Source organism: Amblyomma maculatum, chromosome 4 (genome assembly GCF_055883805.1).
Source record: "Amblyomma maculatum isolate TAMU_Amacu chromosome 4, ASM5588380v1, whole genome shotgun sequence".
NCBI lineage: Eukaryota > Metazoa > Arthropoda > Arachnida > Ixodida > Ixodidae > Amblyomma > Amblyomma maculatum.
Window position 1 is genome coordinate 30,717,104 of NC_139347.1, and position 20,851 is coordinate 30,737,954.

Sequence of the window (20,851 nt, forward strand, 5' to 3'; positions counted from 1 at the left end):
CTGGCGCGCAAGTGCAAACCAACGTTCCTTTTATTTCCTTTTTTTATTTTCCTTCCGTACCTCGTGACACCTACCCCTAGCCGCTGCTCGCTAATGGAATTGCCGAGTTTCTCGCCTATCCTGTCGTGGCTCTGGTGACCCATTTGCGCCTCCTCGACCACGAACCGACAACAAAAGCTGCCTGGGGGACGACGCGACCACGCGGCATCGCCGCCGACTCCATTGTGGCGCGGACAAGACCATCCCTATTCGGGCGTGTACACGACCGTAATGCACCACTAATCGCTCATTGTCGGCAGCCTCGGCTGTCAGCGAGAGGCGGATAAAACGGCAGCCCCAACGCTGCCGGAAAGCACGCTGCATTGTGCAAGCGCAGCACCGCTTTTCATTTTAATTTTTTAATTATTTTTATTTTTGACATCTCGAAAGTAAAGCCCAGAGTGCCCTCGCAGGGCTTTTAAATGTCAGCTTCCTACTCGGCCGTCTTTTTGCCAGACCATTTAAATAAAAAGTGGAATGAGCAGAGCTTAATAATAGCAAAAAAAAGATTAGCTCAATCGACGCGCCTAATACGTACATGTATCTTAAAGGAGACAGAAAGCACAATGATGTAAATGTTAACGTGATGGCCCTAAAAGCCCCGTTTACCGAAAATCCGACGTTGGCGCTGGTGTCGTCAACCAGCATGGAGCTGACAGGCGGTAGCTGCCAACTGGCATGGCCGCACACTGACTGTATATAGATAGGGCTGCCTTACGTTACGTAACTCGAGCCTCTTTCATACGCCAGGATCATATCAAAATCAGCATGCCAGGACCCTTCTTATTTACCAAACCCCTAGTCCACGTAGGAACATTCGTTGAAGCGGGACTTTAAATGTGGAGCGGTAGCCTACACTTTCGCGTCATGCCTTCAAAAGGGCATAAATTTTACTTTCCACTACGAATTCATTTCTAATGCGCTAGGCTCGTAAAAGTTCTGCTCCTTATAAACACCGCCTATTAGACTTCGACCCCCGTAAATTGCATGAAAAAGATGAGTCACTGCGATTACTGTGTATGCAGGGTGTAAACCTTTCCGGAACACTAAATCAATGCGTTGCCGTTTCAAGGCGATTGAGAGACACTCCCAGCGGGAAAGTTACGTAAATCGTAAGCAGATAGTGAATCCAAAACGGATGAGATGGCTGTCGTGTCTGGGTGTCTTTTTTAATTTTTTAACTACTTACCAGTCTTAAATTGCAAACCTCATTTACCACAGTTTTATTGTATCTCTTTCCCTGTGTAGGGTGAAGGAACTGACTAAACGACGAAGAAGTCTACATTTAATATTATCACTGTGTGTTTACACGGCGGCTTTCGTAAGATCACTTCGATGGCAGCAGCGTTAAAAACGAGGCTGGCGAATAATTCCCGTCACAATAATACCTCATTTGATACGCTTGCATCGTGACTTTAAAAGTACGGATTAAAGTTACAGCCTGTTGCAAAACGTATGGGCGGACACTAATGAGTTTGCCTAAAGGATTCTTCCATTCGAATTTCTAACAACCGACTCTGCTAAGTACGTTTACGAAATAGCAGTTTTTAAAGTCGAACTTCGGAAACGTAATGAGTATGAGAGGTTTAACTACCTGTAAATTATCAGCTTACGTAAGGTGCTCTAGTGGCAGTTATTGTTCTCTTTGTGCCACATCCTCGCCGAAACAGTGGCTTTGATTGGAGCTGGCATATTGATGAAATCTAGGAACGTTTTTTTTTTTTTATTATTCATAATTTGTCTCGCTCCAACTGCGGAAAAGTAAAAGTGTTACCGGCCTGGGTAACCTTTTATATCATCGGTATGAGACGACGAAAGGACATTATTTTACTTCAATTCGCTCTGTTTGCAAACTACGATTAATTTCTTAAAGATACCTTTTTTTTCCACTCCTCTTTCCCCGAGATAGCATCTACACACTAGGTTTATGAAATATCAGCAAGTGTTACTTTTTTCTCTCGAGAAAGGCAATAAAATATTGCGACATGTAATAAATGGGCGCTCTCCGGAGTTGGAAAAAAAAAAGAGAAAAACTACTTAGGTTGCTGACTGAGCTGAAATCCTTGCGCGCACTCAACGCTTGAAACTTCTCCCGACGTTTTTGAGACTTTATTTTTCATACGCAATCACCTTCCGCAGTAATTTCCCGTATGCATGGGCGCCACGTCGCGACTGCCGTCGGCGCTAAGACGAGCCCACAGCTCCTTCTCCTCACTCCGAAATCATCTCCCGGTCAGCACCCCAGCGCTCCTTGAGCGCCTATATGCAGTTGGCGGCTCGTTTTATTAATAGCTCCTCTAGTAGTCTGCAGTGCCCATTTTTTCGTTCTTAGCAGTTCATGCAGGCGCGTCGTATTCCCAGCCATGCTTTCGCTGTTTGCACAGATGGTTCACTGCGGCGCACGTGCGACGGATCGTTGAGCAGCCCTATTTCCTTCGCAACGTCCTCCGATGGGAGGCAGCGGTGGCTGAGAGTTGGCAGCGCCCGGTCTGATTGCACTCGCGCGTGCAAGCGTCGCACTGGGTGGCAAACGAGCCCGGCGCGCGCACTCAAACTTCAATTAGAGCCGACGCCACCGCCCAGTAGTCAGCCTTTTCCTCCTCACTCTCCACCTTCTTGTAGTCGTTGTAGTGCCGTGCGCTCCCCGCCAACCGGTTCGTTTCCTACAGCGGAGCGCATATCCCTAACACTTGCGCTCTACCCCCCCCCCCCCCCCCCTTCCCGAATCCCGGCAACCTCTATCATTCCCTCTGCCTCGAATATAAGTGGTACCGCGCAACCTAGCGTCCCCATGCAGGATGCAAGCACTACTGTCGATTACGTCCCCAGAGTAGAAGAGCTCTAGACATCGGACGCCGGCACCGTTCAGCACGAGGAGTGACGTCGAGAGTGGAGAAGAGGCTTCTCCGGATTGAGGAACGTAATTTTCGAGATTGAGGCCCCAAGTTTGAAAACTTTGGGGCGGATTCAAAGTTGTGTACCTTGATGTTTGTTTTCTTGCATCCCTCATTTCGGTTGTATTCGTCGCGGTGAAATACGAGCATCATGTCAAGGTCGCCGCGTGCAGTGCGCATTTCTGAAATCATTTGCGAAAAGAGGATATGGGTGCCATCACGTGCTGTTCGGCTCTCACATGAAATAAATAAAGTCTGGGTTAACTGCCACATCTGTTTCTCAGCTATCCTTCTTTCTCACTAACTCCAATGTGATGTTGTTACGGCTGCCCGGAATCATTGTGAATTTTACTGCATCCTTCCTGGGCTTCAGAGGACTTATTCACAGAGATATTACAGGTGTAAGCAGCCGCGGTACCGGTCCATGTAATTTATTAAAAGACCTGCAGGCACCATTCCAGCCAAAGCAGCTGCTGCCCATCACTACAAAATAGGAGTTCAACTAGAGAACAAGCCAAGACTGACAGCAGGAGGATATGAAGGAAGGAATCCTCAAATAAACGGACCCATTCCTTAGTTCTAGTATGGTCCTGAATGCAAAAGCATGGACTGATATCTGTTTTAGTAATGAGGAGTTCGTGTCTTACTCTTCTAGGATAGTCAAACTAGAAGAGGTTCTTATACCGAAGAAAGAACACTAAACTTTTGGTTGTGTTTCACTCCTACAGGAACGTAATTACGTTATACTAAGTGGCATTCAGGGACCCTTATATTGTTTTTGTTTTTTTTTTCAGTCATATGCCATGCTTTTTTAAACCCAAGCTTTACTAAGCCAACCCCGGTCGAGGTCAGCGACTGCTTAGGTTTTAAGTTCAATGGGCCAGATGACATGGTGTGGCTATAAGCAAGGACCATCTAACACCCACAGCGTGTAGCTCTATATGTATAAAGGGGGGGGGCATGACGCGTGACGTCACGCACGACGCGTATATACCGCCTGTGCATCGCCGCAGACTTCAGTTCAACAAAGTCCATGCTGACACTTAAAAAGAATCTGTCTCCACCGGGAATCGAACCCACTACCCCTCCTATCCCGAGCCGAGCGCGCAAATGACTACTCCACGCCGAGCTTCCTTTTTTCTTTATTGTCTAATTTTCACACACAATATTTCTCAAAACGGAACCCCAATCACAACATGAAGAGTACATGGCTATATACTACGTATAGGGAAGATCATGATCAGGCAGCGTTAGCCTGGCTTCGTGGCAATAAAAATCCCGCGACAACCAAGGCCAGCGGGGAAGTTCTGCAGCTGCTTTTTTATGGCGATAAACCCAATGCATACTCTCTCGAAAAAAAATTCGAGCATCTCTCATCCTTTTAAAAGTGACAGCCTGCCATCCTGGAGTGCTATATACACTGGAGGCCCATGAGCACAATTAGATAAAACGTAACACCTTCCTTATTATCTATGCGCAAACGTGTTGTGCGAGTCTAGTGGAAAATATTTCTTCATTTTTATTTTGCAATGCACCCAAAAATAAACCCTTTCCCAACAGTTAAAAAAACGTGATTTATTGCTTTCGGTTTCTTGCAGATTAGACAGTGCCTTCCCTATAGTAAAAAAAAAAAAAAAAGGAGAAAAAAAAAGGACCATTTTTTCAGTTGGAAAAAAATACAGAATATCTTCCGTTGCCATGACAGAATCTGTGCTTTTTGGACCGTTAACCTGTTGTGACAACAAAATTTTCCATAGCAACATCACAATTTTTTGTAGTCACAACAAAAAAGTATACACTACAGAAAAATACAGCAGAAAAAATTAGAGCACCACGGGCAAGCTCTAGAGACCTACAGCAAATTCTGGTGTTTACGACAGAACTATAGAATATTTTGTCGTACTTTTTGACACGATTTTGTAGCTTTTTCGACTGAGTATGTAATGAGGCAGTGGTTCGAGCTCCCGTATGAAATAAAAATACCGCGTGTCGTTGGCATGGCGCCGCAAGACTCGATCTCGGTGACCAGAGCCGACAGTATGCTACCTCACCAATGAAAATTCGGCCTCTCTTGAGTGCCATTTGGCCACAGCCTTGTATATAGTAAATCGATTAAACCTTCAACCTTAGCCATAGCTGCTACGGATATATTTACTAAGGCGATGATGGTCAGACATATGATCCAACTAAGGATGCTAACAATCTTTGCCATAGACAACCCGCTACTTGAAACAGCCCGGAAACATTTAATACTCGAAATGCATCCAGTGAGTATGCATGCCGTTTGATGAAAGGAAAATAAACATAGAGTTTAAAAGGTGGGAAACCAAAGTCTCTACGTATTTGAACTGTAAGAACGCGTGGAAGAAACTTACTTGAAAACTTACGAGAGGCTACGTTGGGAACAGCAGGGAAAGTGAAGTTATTGGGAACATCAAAAGTCCACGAAACCGCGACACCTATACGTGTAGGCTGAAAATGAGCTTTGTTTGAAGGGTTTATTGCTCCAAAGCAACTCGGCCTAAGAGGAAGACAGTGAATCATAACAAAACAACCGCGTTTGTAGAGATCTGGTAAGGACGAAATAGCGACGGAAATGTTGTACGATCATTCAAGAGGCAGTGTCCTTTTATTTGAGGCTACATCAGGTTTCCTTATAACAAAACAATAAAAAGGAAAATCACGGAGGTCATATATGTGTAGCATGTGCGGGGGTAGTGTAGAAACATTAAACATGTTATGTTGGGCTGTAAAAGTATACTTCCAGAGTTCGGAGAATCAAAAGTGAGTCTACAGTATTTTTAGCTGTTAGGGACATGAAAGGAAATATAGAACCTCAACTGTAGGGACGACTAAGAATGGCGCAAATGCAGAATCGAAAAGTATCAGATAAATAGAAATGATATAGTCCTTGGAACATCGAAAATGGCCTTGAATTGGTGGAGGGAGAATAAGCACTAAAATATACAGTAATATAGGAGAGGGGGAAAAGATATAAAACAACTAGCCTTTAATTCACTACGCAAGTTGAAAATGGGGAGTCATCACCACCCTGATACAAAATGGATGCCAGTACCTGTCGACCCACTATTTTGTGCCAAAGCAGGTTTGCTTGGCAGTTGACTGCGCCCACAGGAAACCGACTGCAGAGTGGAGGCACGAGTGAATCCTGGACGCTACAGCGACGCTGTATTGGTTTATCCTTTTTACATAAGAAGCATTAACTGCACCCCAGTATCCTTGGTAGGCGGTGATGGTACGTTCTATTTTAAAACAAAGCTGCATACCATCACGCTCAGTAGTAGTTGCCACTTGTGTTTTGTGGTCAAAATGTGCTTTTGGAAATGTTGGCATTGGTCAGCTGACACGACGCGTCAAAAAATTACAACCTTTCCTTTCTTTCAAAGTAGGGACTGTATAGTTCGCGATTGTTCCATGTCGCTTGCTTGTTTCATTGAAGTGAGGGAAGTGACTCTTTAATGAAAGTTACTTCGACCTTCGTGTTGCGAAGAAACAGGGCGGTGACTGCACTGAGACAAAAATGTGAAGAACATCCCCGCCAGCAGAGTTAGTCGTATACTGTTTCCGCCCGTTCTGCTCGCGTTTCGCTGCTGCGATGCACGCTGTACACGCATGGTCGCATACTACTTCGTTGGTCTTTTTTTTTTTTGCCGATAAGATTTGGTGATTTTAACGAGAAAATAAGTCTTTTTATGCGAAGTCAATATAACTCTTTCGGTTCGTAAGGCGTCACCGTCTCCATAACCCAGAATTGAGAAACACTTGTCGGAAAAATTGCGCACATTACTTCTCATCAGAAGTATGACGCAACCGACCTTTGCGCAGCGTGCAGAGTGCAGAGTGCAGAGTTAGAGCACTTTGATAGGAATTCTCACCGACGACATATATGCCTCCCATAGTACCCCATTATTGGTAAGTGTATATGTCCACCGAAAAGTGACACAGATACGATGCCTTCGTTTCCCTATCGAGAAAACCAACTAAAAGCTATTCTCCTCATGCCAAAAAGTTGTGAATGCAATGGAGGTATGAAAGGCGCTATCATGTCTACTGCTAATACTAAGCTTAAACGTCCTCCTATTTTTTTATTGATTCAGTCACCTTGCGGGTTTCGCACATTCGTTGTCGTACAGTGGTGCGGCAAGCCCAAGCCATTTCGACTCCTGCCGGGACTTTGCAACGAGCATTGAACAGTTTCGCAGCTTTTGGTACGGCGATTTGTACGGTCGACCGAACGTGATAGTAGTCTAGAGGACCTGACGTCTGACGGAACTAATGGAACTGACGCGGTCGAAACTGGACTTAGAAGTCCAATTTCGACCGCGTCTATACCTTGAGGCTCTACACAAGTGTTTCGGAAACTGCATTTCAGAAGCATATCTTAATTGTCGTAAGGAATAGCCATAAGAGCCTAGCGAAGCCTGCAACCCCACCGTTTGAAAGAGCATGCTCATATCAACCATCTTATTATTTACTTATGCCCTTAAAACCTCAGTAGAGCTGGCTCTTTCTACAGGAGTGAAAACACAGCTCACATTTCACCGCGGTGCACAAAATGTTGTCAGAAACATTTCATATTGCGTTCGAAATTATGCTGGATGTTATATCTGCCGAGGCGGCCGTATAAGGTGAGTAGGGACTAAACCTAAAGTGAAGAAGCATTCAGGGGAAGACCACAGGAAGGTTCACATTATTGTACTCGTGCAGATATGTATAAAGCGCGTAACACAAAACGTCGATCAACAAGAACACAACTACACAAACAAGTACACGGGAAATCCACGAAAACGAAACTGAAACCAAGGCTCAAGATACAACACTGGGGTAGCCATTTCCTGGTAGCCCCCATTGCTTCAAAACTCTTCTCATTGCTGCGTTTAAGGTCAGTACGGATTTATTGCCGGACTAAAGTAAGGGTGTTGAGAATATTGAGGTACTTTTCTCTCTTTTATTTTCCTTCACAGCTCTACGAATATAAAGCACATTGTTATGGTTAACACGCATGTTCCCCGCTCGAGCTTTGAGAATGGCAAAGAAGAAGGCTTGTGAATCGGGCGCGCAGGGCTCTGCTCGCACAACTCTCGTTCCAGAAGAAGCAGTTCGAGTGTATGAGCAGGCGCCCTTTTACCTATCTCCCGAAAACCTGGCCAGCTTCCCGTGTCCCAGGTCACCGGCACTTGGACCAACCAACCACCTGTCTTGATGGATTCACAGGTTAGTGTATGCGTGCTACTTACCTATTTCTCTGCAGCTGCAGCAGCAGTTTAGTCTGTGGCACCTTGCTTGAATTGTTCGCACGGGGACTCTGGAACACCTATTGAAAATTGAGAGGTGCCTTTGCCGTCTAGGCTTTCTCTGAGGGAAAAGGTAGTCAGTATTCTGTTCACTGCCAGCGATTGGCGATGGGAGCGGAGCTCTAAGGTTCAGTCGTCTGTTTCAAAAGAAGGGGGGGGGGGGGGGGGGATTTCTTTCAGCACCTCGGGAACAATCGATGTATGCAAAAGCACGTCTTCGCTAGATCAGCCGTACGTGGCACCACCGATTAATTAGGAAGTGATTAAAAAAGATAGTCTCTCGATGTGTTACACCGGTGTTTATAGGTTTTGCTACTAAAGTGAGGTCGCGAGTTAAAGCATTGACCGCTCGCGAGGATGCCCGCTTAGCTTCAGGTGAGCTGGATAAAGATGTCGATATGCCTTACTTATAATAAAAGAAGAACCTTTTCCTAAATCCCGAAGCGTCCGAAATTTTCCGGTGTTCTCTTCTGTGACTTCCCCCATGGTTCGTAGTGTTTCTGGTGGTCCAAAAGCCAAAAATAGGTTTTCTTGTGTTATACATTAAGAGGAAGCGTTGGAATCGTAGGCTTTGAATATCGGTAGCAGCACCACAGATACTTGTAAATGGGAGTGGTGCCGCACAAAACATTTTTATGTCTCTCTTTTGGTTACATACTTGCGCTGTGTTTCTAAGCTCTCTGTATCCGTCGTCTGATTGTGAGAATGAGAAGGGGAGGAGCCTTTTATCATTTTCGTTAAAGTAGTATCATTAAAGAATGTAGCACCAAGTTGCTGCCGCTGAATAAACATGGAGAAAGAAAACTCTGTCTTTATAACCCTTGCGCAATTTCTAATTCCTTCAATTGCTTCTTGATATCTTGCAGTTCCGGGTGTCCGTGGCTTCAGCGCGTCAACCGTCGACAGCCAACACATACGACGTCGGTGGTGATATTGAGTTCAACCACTGGATACTGGCAACGATGATCGCAGTAGTCATTCTCGTCTCGATCACGGGCCTGGCGTTTCTGCTGGAAAGTTTGTGGAACTGGAGCCCCGATCGTAACGACACCCAGCCACTCCCTCACCCTAGCAGCGACTTGCTCAACGGCGTTTCTTGCAACTCGACGGTGTGCAAGCGCTACGCTAGTCTCATCATGTCCTGCATGGCCCGGGCGGGCAGGACGCCGTGTGATGGGCTCTCTGATTTCGTTTGCGGTGAGGGATTGTGCTACGGTCGGCCCATCCATATGCTCGTTAGGGGCTTCTTACGATCTCTGGCTTCTGAAGCTCTGGGCAATTGGCGACCGAGGGGTAAACAAAACTGGACCGCCATCGACCGTACCGCCGCTTTGTACAAGACATGTCGCAGGAGCGCAGGACACGAATTTGACGCGTCGAGTAACAGATTCGACGTAGACGCCGACGAAGTCGCTGCGTTGCTCGCCACCAACGACAGCGCTGGTGAGCTCGCGACGCGCCTCGCGGCCCTCTACCAGGACGGTGCGTTGTTTTGGCTGGACATGGCTGTCGAGCGCGGAGCACCAAAGCAGCGCCTTCGGCTCACAGCGAACATGCAGTACTTACAATACGCCGAGTCCCAGGATTCGACGAGCCCTCGCCGAAGACGTCGGTCCCCACCGAACGTGGAAGCTTCCAAGCAGTCGCTCGCTCCCGATTTCGGTCGAAACATCTTGAGCACCAGAGCCCGCGTGTACACGGTGTGGAAGAAGGCGGGAAATCTACGGGCGTACTCTCCGCAGGCTGTAGCTATCATGGAGCTCGATAGGTACGGGCTAAGCTCCGAGGTCCTGATCGAAGTGCTTAACCAGGCAAATGCCTCGCTGTTTGTCGAAACTGATCACATCCTAGTATCTAATGCCGCGCTGCTTCCATTCCTGGCCGAGGTATTTCGGATTGGAAACGTCAAAGCTTACGTGGCGTGGGAATTTGTCCTACACCGCCGATCGTGCAGTGCTCCGATCGGCCTCGAGGAAAAGACGCTCGCTAATAGCTGCTTCGACTGCGTCGAACGGGTGGCAGGTCTTGCGGCCCACGCTCCATTCCTGATCGCTAGCCATGACACCGTGCACCAGGCCAAGATCAACTTCTTCCTGCAGAGCATCCGGTACTTCATGGTTACCGCGCTGACCGAGGTCATGTGGCTACCATCGCAACAGCAGGAGCGCATGACCGCACGCGTCTACGGGATTAAGTTCGTACTCGGAGCACCCGCGCGCCAGAACGGAATGTCGCAGCTCAACAACTTCTATGACTACCTTCCTCTCGGCACGGGGAGCTTTGCACGAGACTACAGCAATGCAGTGCGCGCTTTTTGGAAGTGGTCACTGAGACGCGAAACCGATCCGTTCCCGCTGCTTTCCTCAGTTCCTAACGTGCTCAGCACCAACAACGCGGTGTACATTCCGGCCGTTGCTTTGGTTCCACCACTCTTCGACTACGATGACTCGGAGCCGAAAAACTACGGTTTTGCAGGCGTCGCAGTGATACGGGCCATTGCGCATAGCCTCGGCCTGACGGGGCTGCAGCCGCTTCCAGATCCGGATGACATTGAGACGGCGGCGCACATTAATGACGTGAGCCGCTGCCTGCTCTTGAATCGCTCGACGCGTTCATATTCCTCGCGTCTGGCAGACGTGATGGCTGTGGGCGCGGCACTTCGGGCGCTGGGGAAAAGGCGCAAGGAGGATCGAGGCGGCGAAGGAAACCGGCTGCTTTTCAACAGCTGTCTGCTGATGTGTACGGTCCAAGACCCGCACCGCTGTGACGAACCCGCTCGCCAGACGGGCCAGTTAGAAGACATCTTCCATTGCCCGCATCAGTCGCTCATGTCAACTACGAGTCAGTGCGCTGTGTGGTGAACGCGTGGAACAGTGACATTCGTAGTAATTTGTCCAGTGCCGTAGGGAACCGTCGACAACCATGTGAGCTTCTTCACGTGCGAGAAATTCTTGTGCTGATTTCTTTTCTTTTAATTTGTTTTCTTCAAAACCGCTAACTGATCAGACAGCATCACACTTATATTTTTAGAATAAGCCAGAACCAATTAATCTAACGCCACTTATGACAATCTTGTCCTGCCCTGCTTTTCTGAATGTCGCTCTTTCCAAGCATGATCATATTTTTCGCAGAAATCGCCGTTCTGAACATGTACTGACACTATATTTTGATGCGCTCAGCTATGAGCGCTTTTCAAACTTGACTTGCACGCACTAGGGGCTGATGCTTTGCAGATTCATTTTGCTCACTAGCGCTATTTATAACTTTGTTTCCTTAAACATAAATTTTAACGGCGTTTAAATTAAACACCCTTGTGCTGATTATTGTGCTGCAGCGTTTTCAGCTGCGCTCTTGACTATGTAAAATAAACAGCAATGTTTTATGGCGCTATCAGCTTTCGAACTGACAAGGGCTTCGAGTGGATAATTCTATGCCCTGCCGAGTTGGTAATTAAAAAGATAATATTAGTTCTCTGAAAGTAAATGCAGTAATCGGTGTCGTTGTGAAAGATTGACCGGCAGATGTGATGTCGTCCATAGTCATAAAACGTTCCTATTCTGTCAAATCTTGAATCGTGTCAATACGACTGCTAGGAATGAGGTGTGCACTACTCAAATTTCGGTGGCAATCACGCTATGGCCATAGGGGACTCTTCCCAGCTTTGCTAGAGTTGACCACTTGAATCTGGTTACTGTGCGCTGTATTCTGGGCAATCCCGCGGGGTCACTTCACTCGCAGCCAACATGAGCCCCATTTTGAGGTCAAATAAAATGGCACTTGCACTTCTTTTCGAACATTTTGGGGCATGTTGAAACTGCTGTGCGTCTCATTTTTTTTAATGAGCGCAACCGTTATGCACCTCTATTGAGGTTGAACCACGTTGCGTTGTCTGTGTGACCGAGTGAAAGCGTGTCGCGAGCCATGAGAGAGTCGCGAGCCAAAGAGTTTCATAGAAGAGCAGAAAAAGAGCGACGAGCTCTGTGTCATGCGTACGTACAGTCTTGGTTAAAAGTGTAGAGCCCAGGGGAGCTACTTCTAAGCCATTTCATGGGGCTTGTAATTCATTTCCAGTGTTTCAAATCTCTTGATGGTAAGATGATTTTTTGTCCTACCCTTTCCAGTGGGAAGGACCTCTACTAAGACTAAATCAGAGCTACTACGCGGCTCAGAAGCAGACCCCCTGGGACTCTACACTTTTGACAAAGGCTGTACATACATACATACATACATACATACATACATACATACATACATACATACATACATACATACATACATACATACATACATACATACATACATACATACATACGTACATACATACATACATACATACATACATACATACATACATACATACATACATACATACATACATACATACATACATACATACATACGTACATACATACATACATACATACATACATACATACATACATACATACATACATACATACATACATACATACATACATACATACATACATACATACATGCATGCATGCATGCATGCATGCATGCATGCATGCATACTGTTACGACCAAGCATCCGCATTTGCGCGCTCTATTGTTCGCCTGTGGGCATGGAAAAGTTTTGTGAATATGTGGTGATGGTCCAATGGCTCTAAGTGAGCCTGTTTCCAGGAATCCTGTTTTGTAAGCATGTTTTGCTTTGTGGACAACCTGCAAATGCCAAATTGGCCCTGTCAAGAGAACGTCTGGAAAAACACAAAGAAACGTCCCCCTGCGGGAAATAGCAGGAAGTGCTTTCTTTTGTTCACCCTTCCAGTCGAGAAGTGCTATCCTCCAGTGATGAATGCCTCCTATCCAAAGGAGACGACAGAGTGACATGTCCGCTGACGTGCAGGACAAGAGAAGAGCATGACTCATACGGCCATTAAGTGATTTCCCGGGAATGCAGGAAAGATTTGCAATTGTCGAAAAGGGACCATGTTGGGAGCCCTGTGCGGCGCCACGTGCACTCGGGTTTCTGAGAAGTAAAACCCCCAGAACCAGCCTGTGGTTTCTTTGCTGAAGAATAGAAATGTACCTCCTCTCCTCGCCGTTCCCAAGCTTTTCCCGCCAACAAGTGATCACGCCCAACGAATGAATGCCGGACCAGTCAGTGCTTCAGACCATCAGTGCAGTGATGTGTTCGATTGGATGCCGATACCTGAGGGGCGTGCCCTGGATTTGGTTGGTCAGCATCTTCAGAGAGGGGCTGGACATAGGGGGTTTTTAAGGACGCTGCAGAGCACGAAATGTCGCTCTGGGCCCTGGGTAAACGGCTCATCCAGTCGCTTCTCGCTATGAACTCTTAACGCTTGTCATTTTGCTGATGTACCCTTCTTCTTCATGTAAATATTCTTGTAAATACGTTTTCTCAAAGTGCCAGTAAACCTGCTTGTACATATTTTACCAACTTCGAAGATTCAGTCCTTCTTCAACCCGGAGTCTCTGCACGCTACCAAGTGAAGGCCGGGTCGCCATAGCCCCAGCGTCACGACAACTGGTGACCAGCGGTGGGATCTGAATCTACAAGCCACAACATCTGGTGATTGGAGGTGGATCTGAAGCTACAAGCCACAACACCTTGTGATCGGAGGTGGCATCTCAAGCAACAAGCAGGAGCAACAATCGGCCAACAAGAGGGCAGCTCGGAACATCGATCGCATGTGTGGGTGAGTGCTTGGCTTTTCTTCTGATGTGGACCAGGTTCTAGAACAGGGTTAGATTTTAGAACTGGTAAAGAGAGTGTGGAAACGCCTTTAGGTTTGGTAGTTTGCACTGTTGTTTTGGAAGTAGCCGACACTCGGAGCGATCATGGACCTACAAAAGCTGCAGAAACCGGAACTGTTGCAATTGTGTGAGGAATTGGGAATTGATACAAGTGGTTTGGCACGAAAACCTTTGATTATAAAGGCAATCACAGATTTGGGAGCCGATGATGAGGAGCTCAGTGAAGCATGGAACCTCATCGGTCAAAAAAAGGAACAGCTCAGACAGCAGAAGGAGCGGGAAAAAGAGCAGAAAGAGCGGGAAAAAGAGGAAAAGAGGCGTGAGCGTGAACTTGAGAGGGAAAAAGAGGAAAGGGAGCGCGAACGTGAGTGGGAAAAAGAGGAAAAGAAGCGTGAAAGAGAAGCAAAAAAGCTGGACCAAGAAATTGAGCTCCGGAAATTAGAACTAGAGTTGAGCAAGAGGTCGGGCAATTGTCCCCAGCTAGCGGTACCTCTTCTCAACAAGGAGGCAGATTTCAAGATGTCAAAGTACATGCAGCCATATGTGATATCAGGGGATATCGGTCTGTATCTGGCTAACTTTGAGCGAACCTGCGAAAAACTGTCCTTCCAGCGAGACACTTGGTCTCAGAGATTATTGACGGTTCTGCCCTGCGAGGCAGCGGAGGTTGTCGCGCGGCTAAGCAAGGAGGACGCGGACAACTACGAGAAGGTCAAAGCTTGCCTTCTGAGAAAGTATAGGCTTAGCGCCGAGGCGTTCAGACAACGTTTTCGGAAAGCTACTAAGTCCAGGGACGAGAGTTACCCTGAATTCCTGTACAATTTAAGAGTTAATTTGGGCGAGTGGCTAAAGAGCACAGATTCCTACAGTGATAGGGACGCTGTAGTCGAGCAAATTCTTTTGGAGCAGTTTTATAACTGCCTCCCAGAAAAAGAAAGAAATTGGTTACAGGACCGAGGCGAAATTAAGTCGGCAACTGAAGCTGCCGAACTTATTGAGGAGTATGCTTCGCGCCGACAATTCAGCAACCCAGCAGTGGATAGGCCCCGCAATCCCAAGTTCAGTATGAAAAACCGTCAGGAAAGGCACTTTGCTAGAGTTGGAAACGAAGAAATGAAGGTTTCTTCAGGCAAATTCCCTAGAAAGGACGGCAGTGAGAAAAGTGGGGAAGTGACCAACGTGCAGAACACAAAGAATAAGCTTGAGGCTAGGAAGCCGCTCACATGCTTTAGGTGTAATGAGCAGGGTCACATTGCCGTCAACTGCCGGAAAGAAAAGATTGCTTTCTCGTATGTCAGGGACTGCGATGAAAATATGCAGCTTTTAGAACCCTACCTGCATGACCTAGTAGTCAACGGGAAGCCTTGCAAGGTACTGCGCGATTCGGCCGCAACGATGGATGTTGTCCATCCGGCGTATGTATCGCCTTCCGACTATACAGGACAGTGTGCATGGATCCGACAGGTAGTTGAGGAACAGAGTGTGTGCTTGCCGATCGCGAACGTGGTCATCGAGGGCCCTTTCGGCGAATTAACAACCGAGGCTGCCGTTTCAGGAAAGCTTCCTAAGTGCTATCCGTATTTGTTCTCCAACAAATCGGACATGCTGCTGCGAAAGAGGGGCATCCTTTTCGGAGACAGAGTTGTGCAAGCCTTAACACGTTCAAAGGCGCGAGAACTAGCTACACTGCTCATTCCAGAAAAATCCACAGCGGAGGAAACGGCAGTTAAAACAATGGTAAATGCGGAAGATAGCAGGTCAGAAAACTTTGAGAGCGAGGCATCTCAGATAAGTCAACTTGAAAGTGAGCTTGATGAGACGCGGAATGAGGACGTTCTTGAGAGTAACCTCTTGCCGCCAGTGTCTAGTAATCTCACGAGACTTTTAAGTGGAACCCGAGAGGACTTAGCTATAGAGCAAGCCAATGATCCCAATATACAGGAGATAAGGGAGCGCCACCGCGCCACTAAGACAGCAAACAATATTTCTTTCGAGATGAGAAAGGGAGTGCTGTATCGCTTATTCAAGGATAAGCGCGGAGTAGAGCGGGACCAATTAGTCGTTCCCCAAAAGTACCGCGGAGACTTACTGCGACTTTCCCATGGCAGCTCGTGGTCATGTCACCTTGGAATAAAGAAAACAAAGCAGAGGCTGTTGCAAGAATACTATTGGCCTGGATGTTTTAAGGACACGGAAAATTTTGTACGGTCATGCGACACGTGCCAGCGGGTTGGAAAGGCGCAAGATAAGTGGAAAGCTCCGATGGTGTTAGTACCAATCATTACCGAGCCGTTTCACCGGTTAGTAATAGATATAGTTGGGCCACTTCCTGTGACCGAGTCAGGGTACCGTTATATCCTCACTATGTTATGCCCAGCCACAAAGTTTCCAGAGGCTGTTCCGCTGCGCGAGGTGACGTCCGAGAGTGTAGTGGATTCGCTGCTGTCAGTGTTTGCACGAGTTGGATTCCCTTCCGAGGTACAAAGTGATCAGGGTAGCGTTTTCACGAGTGTCCTCACCACCTCATTTCTCGAGCGATGCGGCATTAAGGTAGTGCATAGCTCGATCCATCATCCGCAGAGCAACAGCGTAGAAAGATGGCACTCTGTTCTCAAACGAGTCCTGAGGGGACTGTGCTATGAAAACAAGCGCGAATGGGATACCTGCCTGCCTGCAGCGCTTTTCGCTTTGCGGTCAGTGCCGCACGAATCCACTGGATTTAGCCCAGCCGAGTTGGTGTACGGAAGGTCACTGCGCTCACCTTTGCGAATGGTGCGCGAAGCCTGGGAGGGGCGCGGAGAAGACCCAACAGTAGTAGAATTCATTCTGAACCTCTTGAATCGCTTACATAACACTAAGGAACTCGTTGAGGCCAGCATGAAGTCAGCCCAGGCTCGTTCCAAGGTGTACTATGATAAGTCAGCCCGTCAAAGGACGTTTTGTATCGGGGACCAGGTGATGTTGCTGAGAAGTTCAAGGCAGAATAAGCTCGAAGTACAGTGGGAAGGACCGGCTGAAGTCGTTGCAAAGCTTTCTAACACTAACTACGCAGTGAAAATTCCCGGTAGGCGTAAAGAAGTGCGCATTTATCATTGCAATCTTATGAAGCCTTATGTGCAGAGGGAAGCCGTGGTAAATCTAACGTTAAACCTTCCCGAGGAGATGGGGGACAACTTGATTTGCCTCAGCGGAAAAGGAAGCAACGCTCAGGAGCTTCTCAAAAAGACGGAGCAGAGAGGAGAACTAAAGAAATCCCAGCTGTCCGATCTGGGCGAGATAATAACAGAGTTTGAGGCCTGCTTCGTGGACAGGCCAGGCAGAACTGATTTGACTGAGCACGATATTGAGCTGACTTCAGACGTGCCAGTGCGATCAAGGTGCTACCGATTTTCTCCAAGGCAAAGAGAAATTCTGGATAGGGAAGTAACTCGCATGCTGGAATTGGGAGTAATAAAACCCTCGGAAAGCGATTATGCTTCGCCTATGATCTTAGTAGAAGCTCCAGGTAAAGACCCTAGGCCTGTGGTAGACTACCGAAAGCTAAATTCTCTCACCAGGGATCAAGTGTATCCTATTCCGAATATTGAGGAGAGAGTAGAACAGGTCAGTAGAGCGGCATATGTGACTACGCTGGACCTTACTCGAGGATACTGGCAAGTACCGCTCACTGAACGCGCCAGCAGATACGCGGCTTTCGTCACTCCGACGGGCAGCTACCAGCCAACAATGATGAGTTTCGGGCTCAAAAATGCTCCATTTTGTTTTTCCCGACTCATGGATAGGGTTTTAAAGGGGTGTGAAACATTCGCGGTGCCTTATTTAGACGACATTGCGGTTTTTTCCGACTCATGGGCGGACCATATGGTACATCTAAGAGCTGTACTGAGCCTTTTGCGTCAAGCTGGACTAACCGTAAAGGCCGAGAAATGTTGCCTGGCAAGGGCGACCGTGGACTACTTGGGTCACAATGTAGGTCAAGGTTTCAGGAAACCCAGCGAGATTAAGATTTCTGCGGTAGCAGACTACCCGCGGCCGAGCACGAAGACGGAAATTCGAGCATTCCTGGGTCTGACTGGGTACTACAATCACTACATCCCTAACTATTCAGCTTTGGCTAGCCCTCTGACCGACGCTCTCCGCAAGACAGAACCGACAAATGTAGTCTGGGACGAACAAAAGGAAGCCTCCTTCGTAAACCTGAAGGCTGTGCTGATTAGCCGTCCGGTATTGCGAGCTCCAGACTATGGCCGAGAATTCACGGTCCAGTGTGATGCCAGTGATCGAGGGTTAGGTGCTGTTCTCTGCCAGAGAGATGACGACGGTAATGAGCACCCCGTGCTCTACTTGAGCAGAAAACTGAGTTCTAGAGAGAGGGCTTATTGCGCGTCAGAGAAGGAATGCGCTTGCATTGTATGGGCCATTCAAAAATTGCAGTGCTATCTTGGAGGGGCCAAATTCACCGTAGAGACGGACCATTGTCCCCTGGCTTGGCTGCAAACTGCGACATCGAAGAACAGTCGCCTTCTTAGGTGGAGCTTGATTTTACAGCAGTACAATTTTGAAATAAGATACAAAAAGGGGAAGTTAAATGGGAATGCGGACGCGCTTAGCCGCTCTTTCTAAGCGGTCCGAGATGTTCCTCACCATGTATCCAAATTGATAATCAGGTTTTTTTTTTTTTTTCGTGCGCTTGAATATAGATGACTATGTAAAGCAGCACGTTTGGTTTTCGAGGCATACGTGGGTCCTGAACGTCTTGAGAGTGGGCTTTTCTCGAACAACAATGGCAGTTTTCTTTTGACCTGGTCTCTTCAGACGGGAGCCGAGTGCTTGCTTCGACATGTGGTTGAGTTTCAGATAGCTCAAGCAATTTGGCCTACAACAATCAAGACAACGCGACAAGCAACAGCGAGCTTCAAGCGTTCACGTGCAGGCCATTAAGTCGTCTCTTCATGCAGCAGCTGCGGCTGCTGCCCTCCGAGTCTCTTCTGGCGGGGGAGGAGGCTGTTACGACCAAGCATCCGCATTTGCGCGCTCTATTGTTCGCCTGTGGGCATGGAAAAGTTTTGTGAATATGTGGTGATGGTCCAATGGCTCTAAGTGAGCCTGTTTCCAGGAATCCTGTTTTGTAAGCATGTTTTGCTTTGTGGACAACCTGCAAATGCCAAATTGGCCCTGTCAAGAGAACGTCTGGAAAAACACAAAGAAACGTCCCCCTGCGGGAAATAGCAGGAAGTGCTTTCTTTTGTTCACCCTTCCAGTCGAGAAGTGCTATCCTCCAGTGATGAATGCCTCCTATCCAAAGGAGACGACAGAGTGACATGTCCGCTGACGTGCAGGACAAGAGAAGAGCATGACTCATACGGCCATTAAGTGATTTCCCGGGAATGCAGGAAAGATTTGCAATTGTCGAAAAGGGACCATGTTGGGAGCCCTGTGCGGCGCCACGTGCACTCGGGTTTCTGAGAAGTAAAACCCCCAGAACCAGCCTGTGGTTTCTTTGCTGAAGAATAGAAATGTACCTCCTCTCCTCGCCGTTCCCAAGCTTTTCCCGCCAACAAGTGATCACGCCCAACGAATGAATGCCGGACCAGTCAGTGCTTCAGACCATCAGTGCAGTGATGTGTTCGATTGGATGCCGATACCTGAGGGGCGTGCCCTGGATTTGGTTGGTCAGCATCTTCAGAGAGGGGCTGGACATAGGGGGTTTTTAAGGACGCTGCAGAGCACGAAATGTCGCTCTGGGCCCTGGGTAAACGGCTCATCCAGTCGCTTCTCGCTATGAACTCTTAACGCTTGTCATTTTGCTGATGTACCCTTCTTCTTCATGTAAATATTCTTGTAAATACGTTTTCTCAAAGTGCCAGTAAACCTGCTTGTACATATTTTACCAACTTCGAAGATTCAGTCCTTCTTCAACCCGGAGTCTCTGCACGCTACCAAGTGAAGGCCGGGTCGCCATAGCCCCAGCGTCACGACAATACATACATACATACATACATACATACATACATACATACATACATACATACATACATACATACATACATACATACATACATACATACATACATACATACATACATACATACATTTGTCAAATTCGTATTCTCATTTTTTTAATACATCGCGGAAACGCTTCAATAAGTAGGTTCAAATTTAGCATTACAGAGAGTCGTATTCGTCCTTAGAATATTATTATCGTGCACTGTTAATTCAAAATTCTTATAATTCACTAAGAATGCAGCCGCAATCTGGTAGGCATATATTCTATTTGAATGCAATCTCCTTCATCTTGTATTCCTTTGCGCCACCGGTCAACAAGGGCCTGCATATCTTATTTCTGTCATCTTTTTCCGGTTCTAGTGCGGTCATGTCTTCACGACACGAATAACGCTGTCATCGTTCTGAAACCTGCGTGCACACCGTTTCCAAGTACAGACGAAAAACTTTATTGTCCGGCGTATATGCACAAATATATTTCCGTCTTGAATGCAGATATAAATCCTAACTTTAGAGAACTACACCGGAAGTCGAAATGTAATTTTTTTTTACTGATGGTAGGCTATTTATTTGCTTTTTTCTGTCAGTGTTTATACAGTGCTACTTGAATTTAGAGATAGAGTTTGTTTGGCCTTCAATGTCCTTTCTGAATAGGTAATTGATTGGAAACTTAGTTTAACAAAGACTTGAAGGATCAGTGGAAGTCATTCTCAAATCTTACGCCATTTGGTAACATACAAGTTTTTTCTTCCCGTACTTGGGGAATAAAAGCTGTTTAGCATGTGTTTAACACACTTGATAAAAGGTCGAATATGTACAGAGGGGCGCTTCTATAGTGAAACCACTGGAAAAAACCTT

The 20,851-nt window shown here is 47.0% G+C and overlaps 1 protein-coding gene across 1 annotated transcript in view; it reads left to right on the plus strand.

Moving 5' to 3' along the window:
- The window catches only part of LOC146190580 (uncharacterized), a 186,514-nt gene that overhangs the window by 43,711 nt on the left and 121,952 nt on the right, over positions 1 to 20,851 (plus strand). Inside the window, exon 2 of the mRNA XM_084600197.1 lies at positions 9,115 to 11,089. Coding sequence (XP_084456323.1) covers positions 9,115 to 11,089 — 1,975 coding nt within the window. The remainder of the gene's footprint in view (positions 1 to 9,114; positions 11,090 to 20,851) is intronic.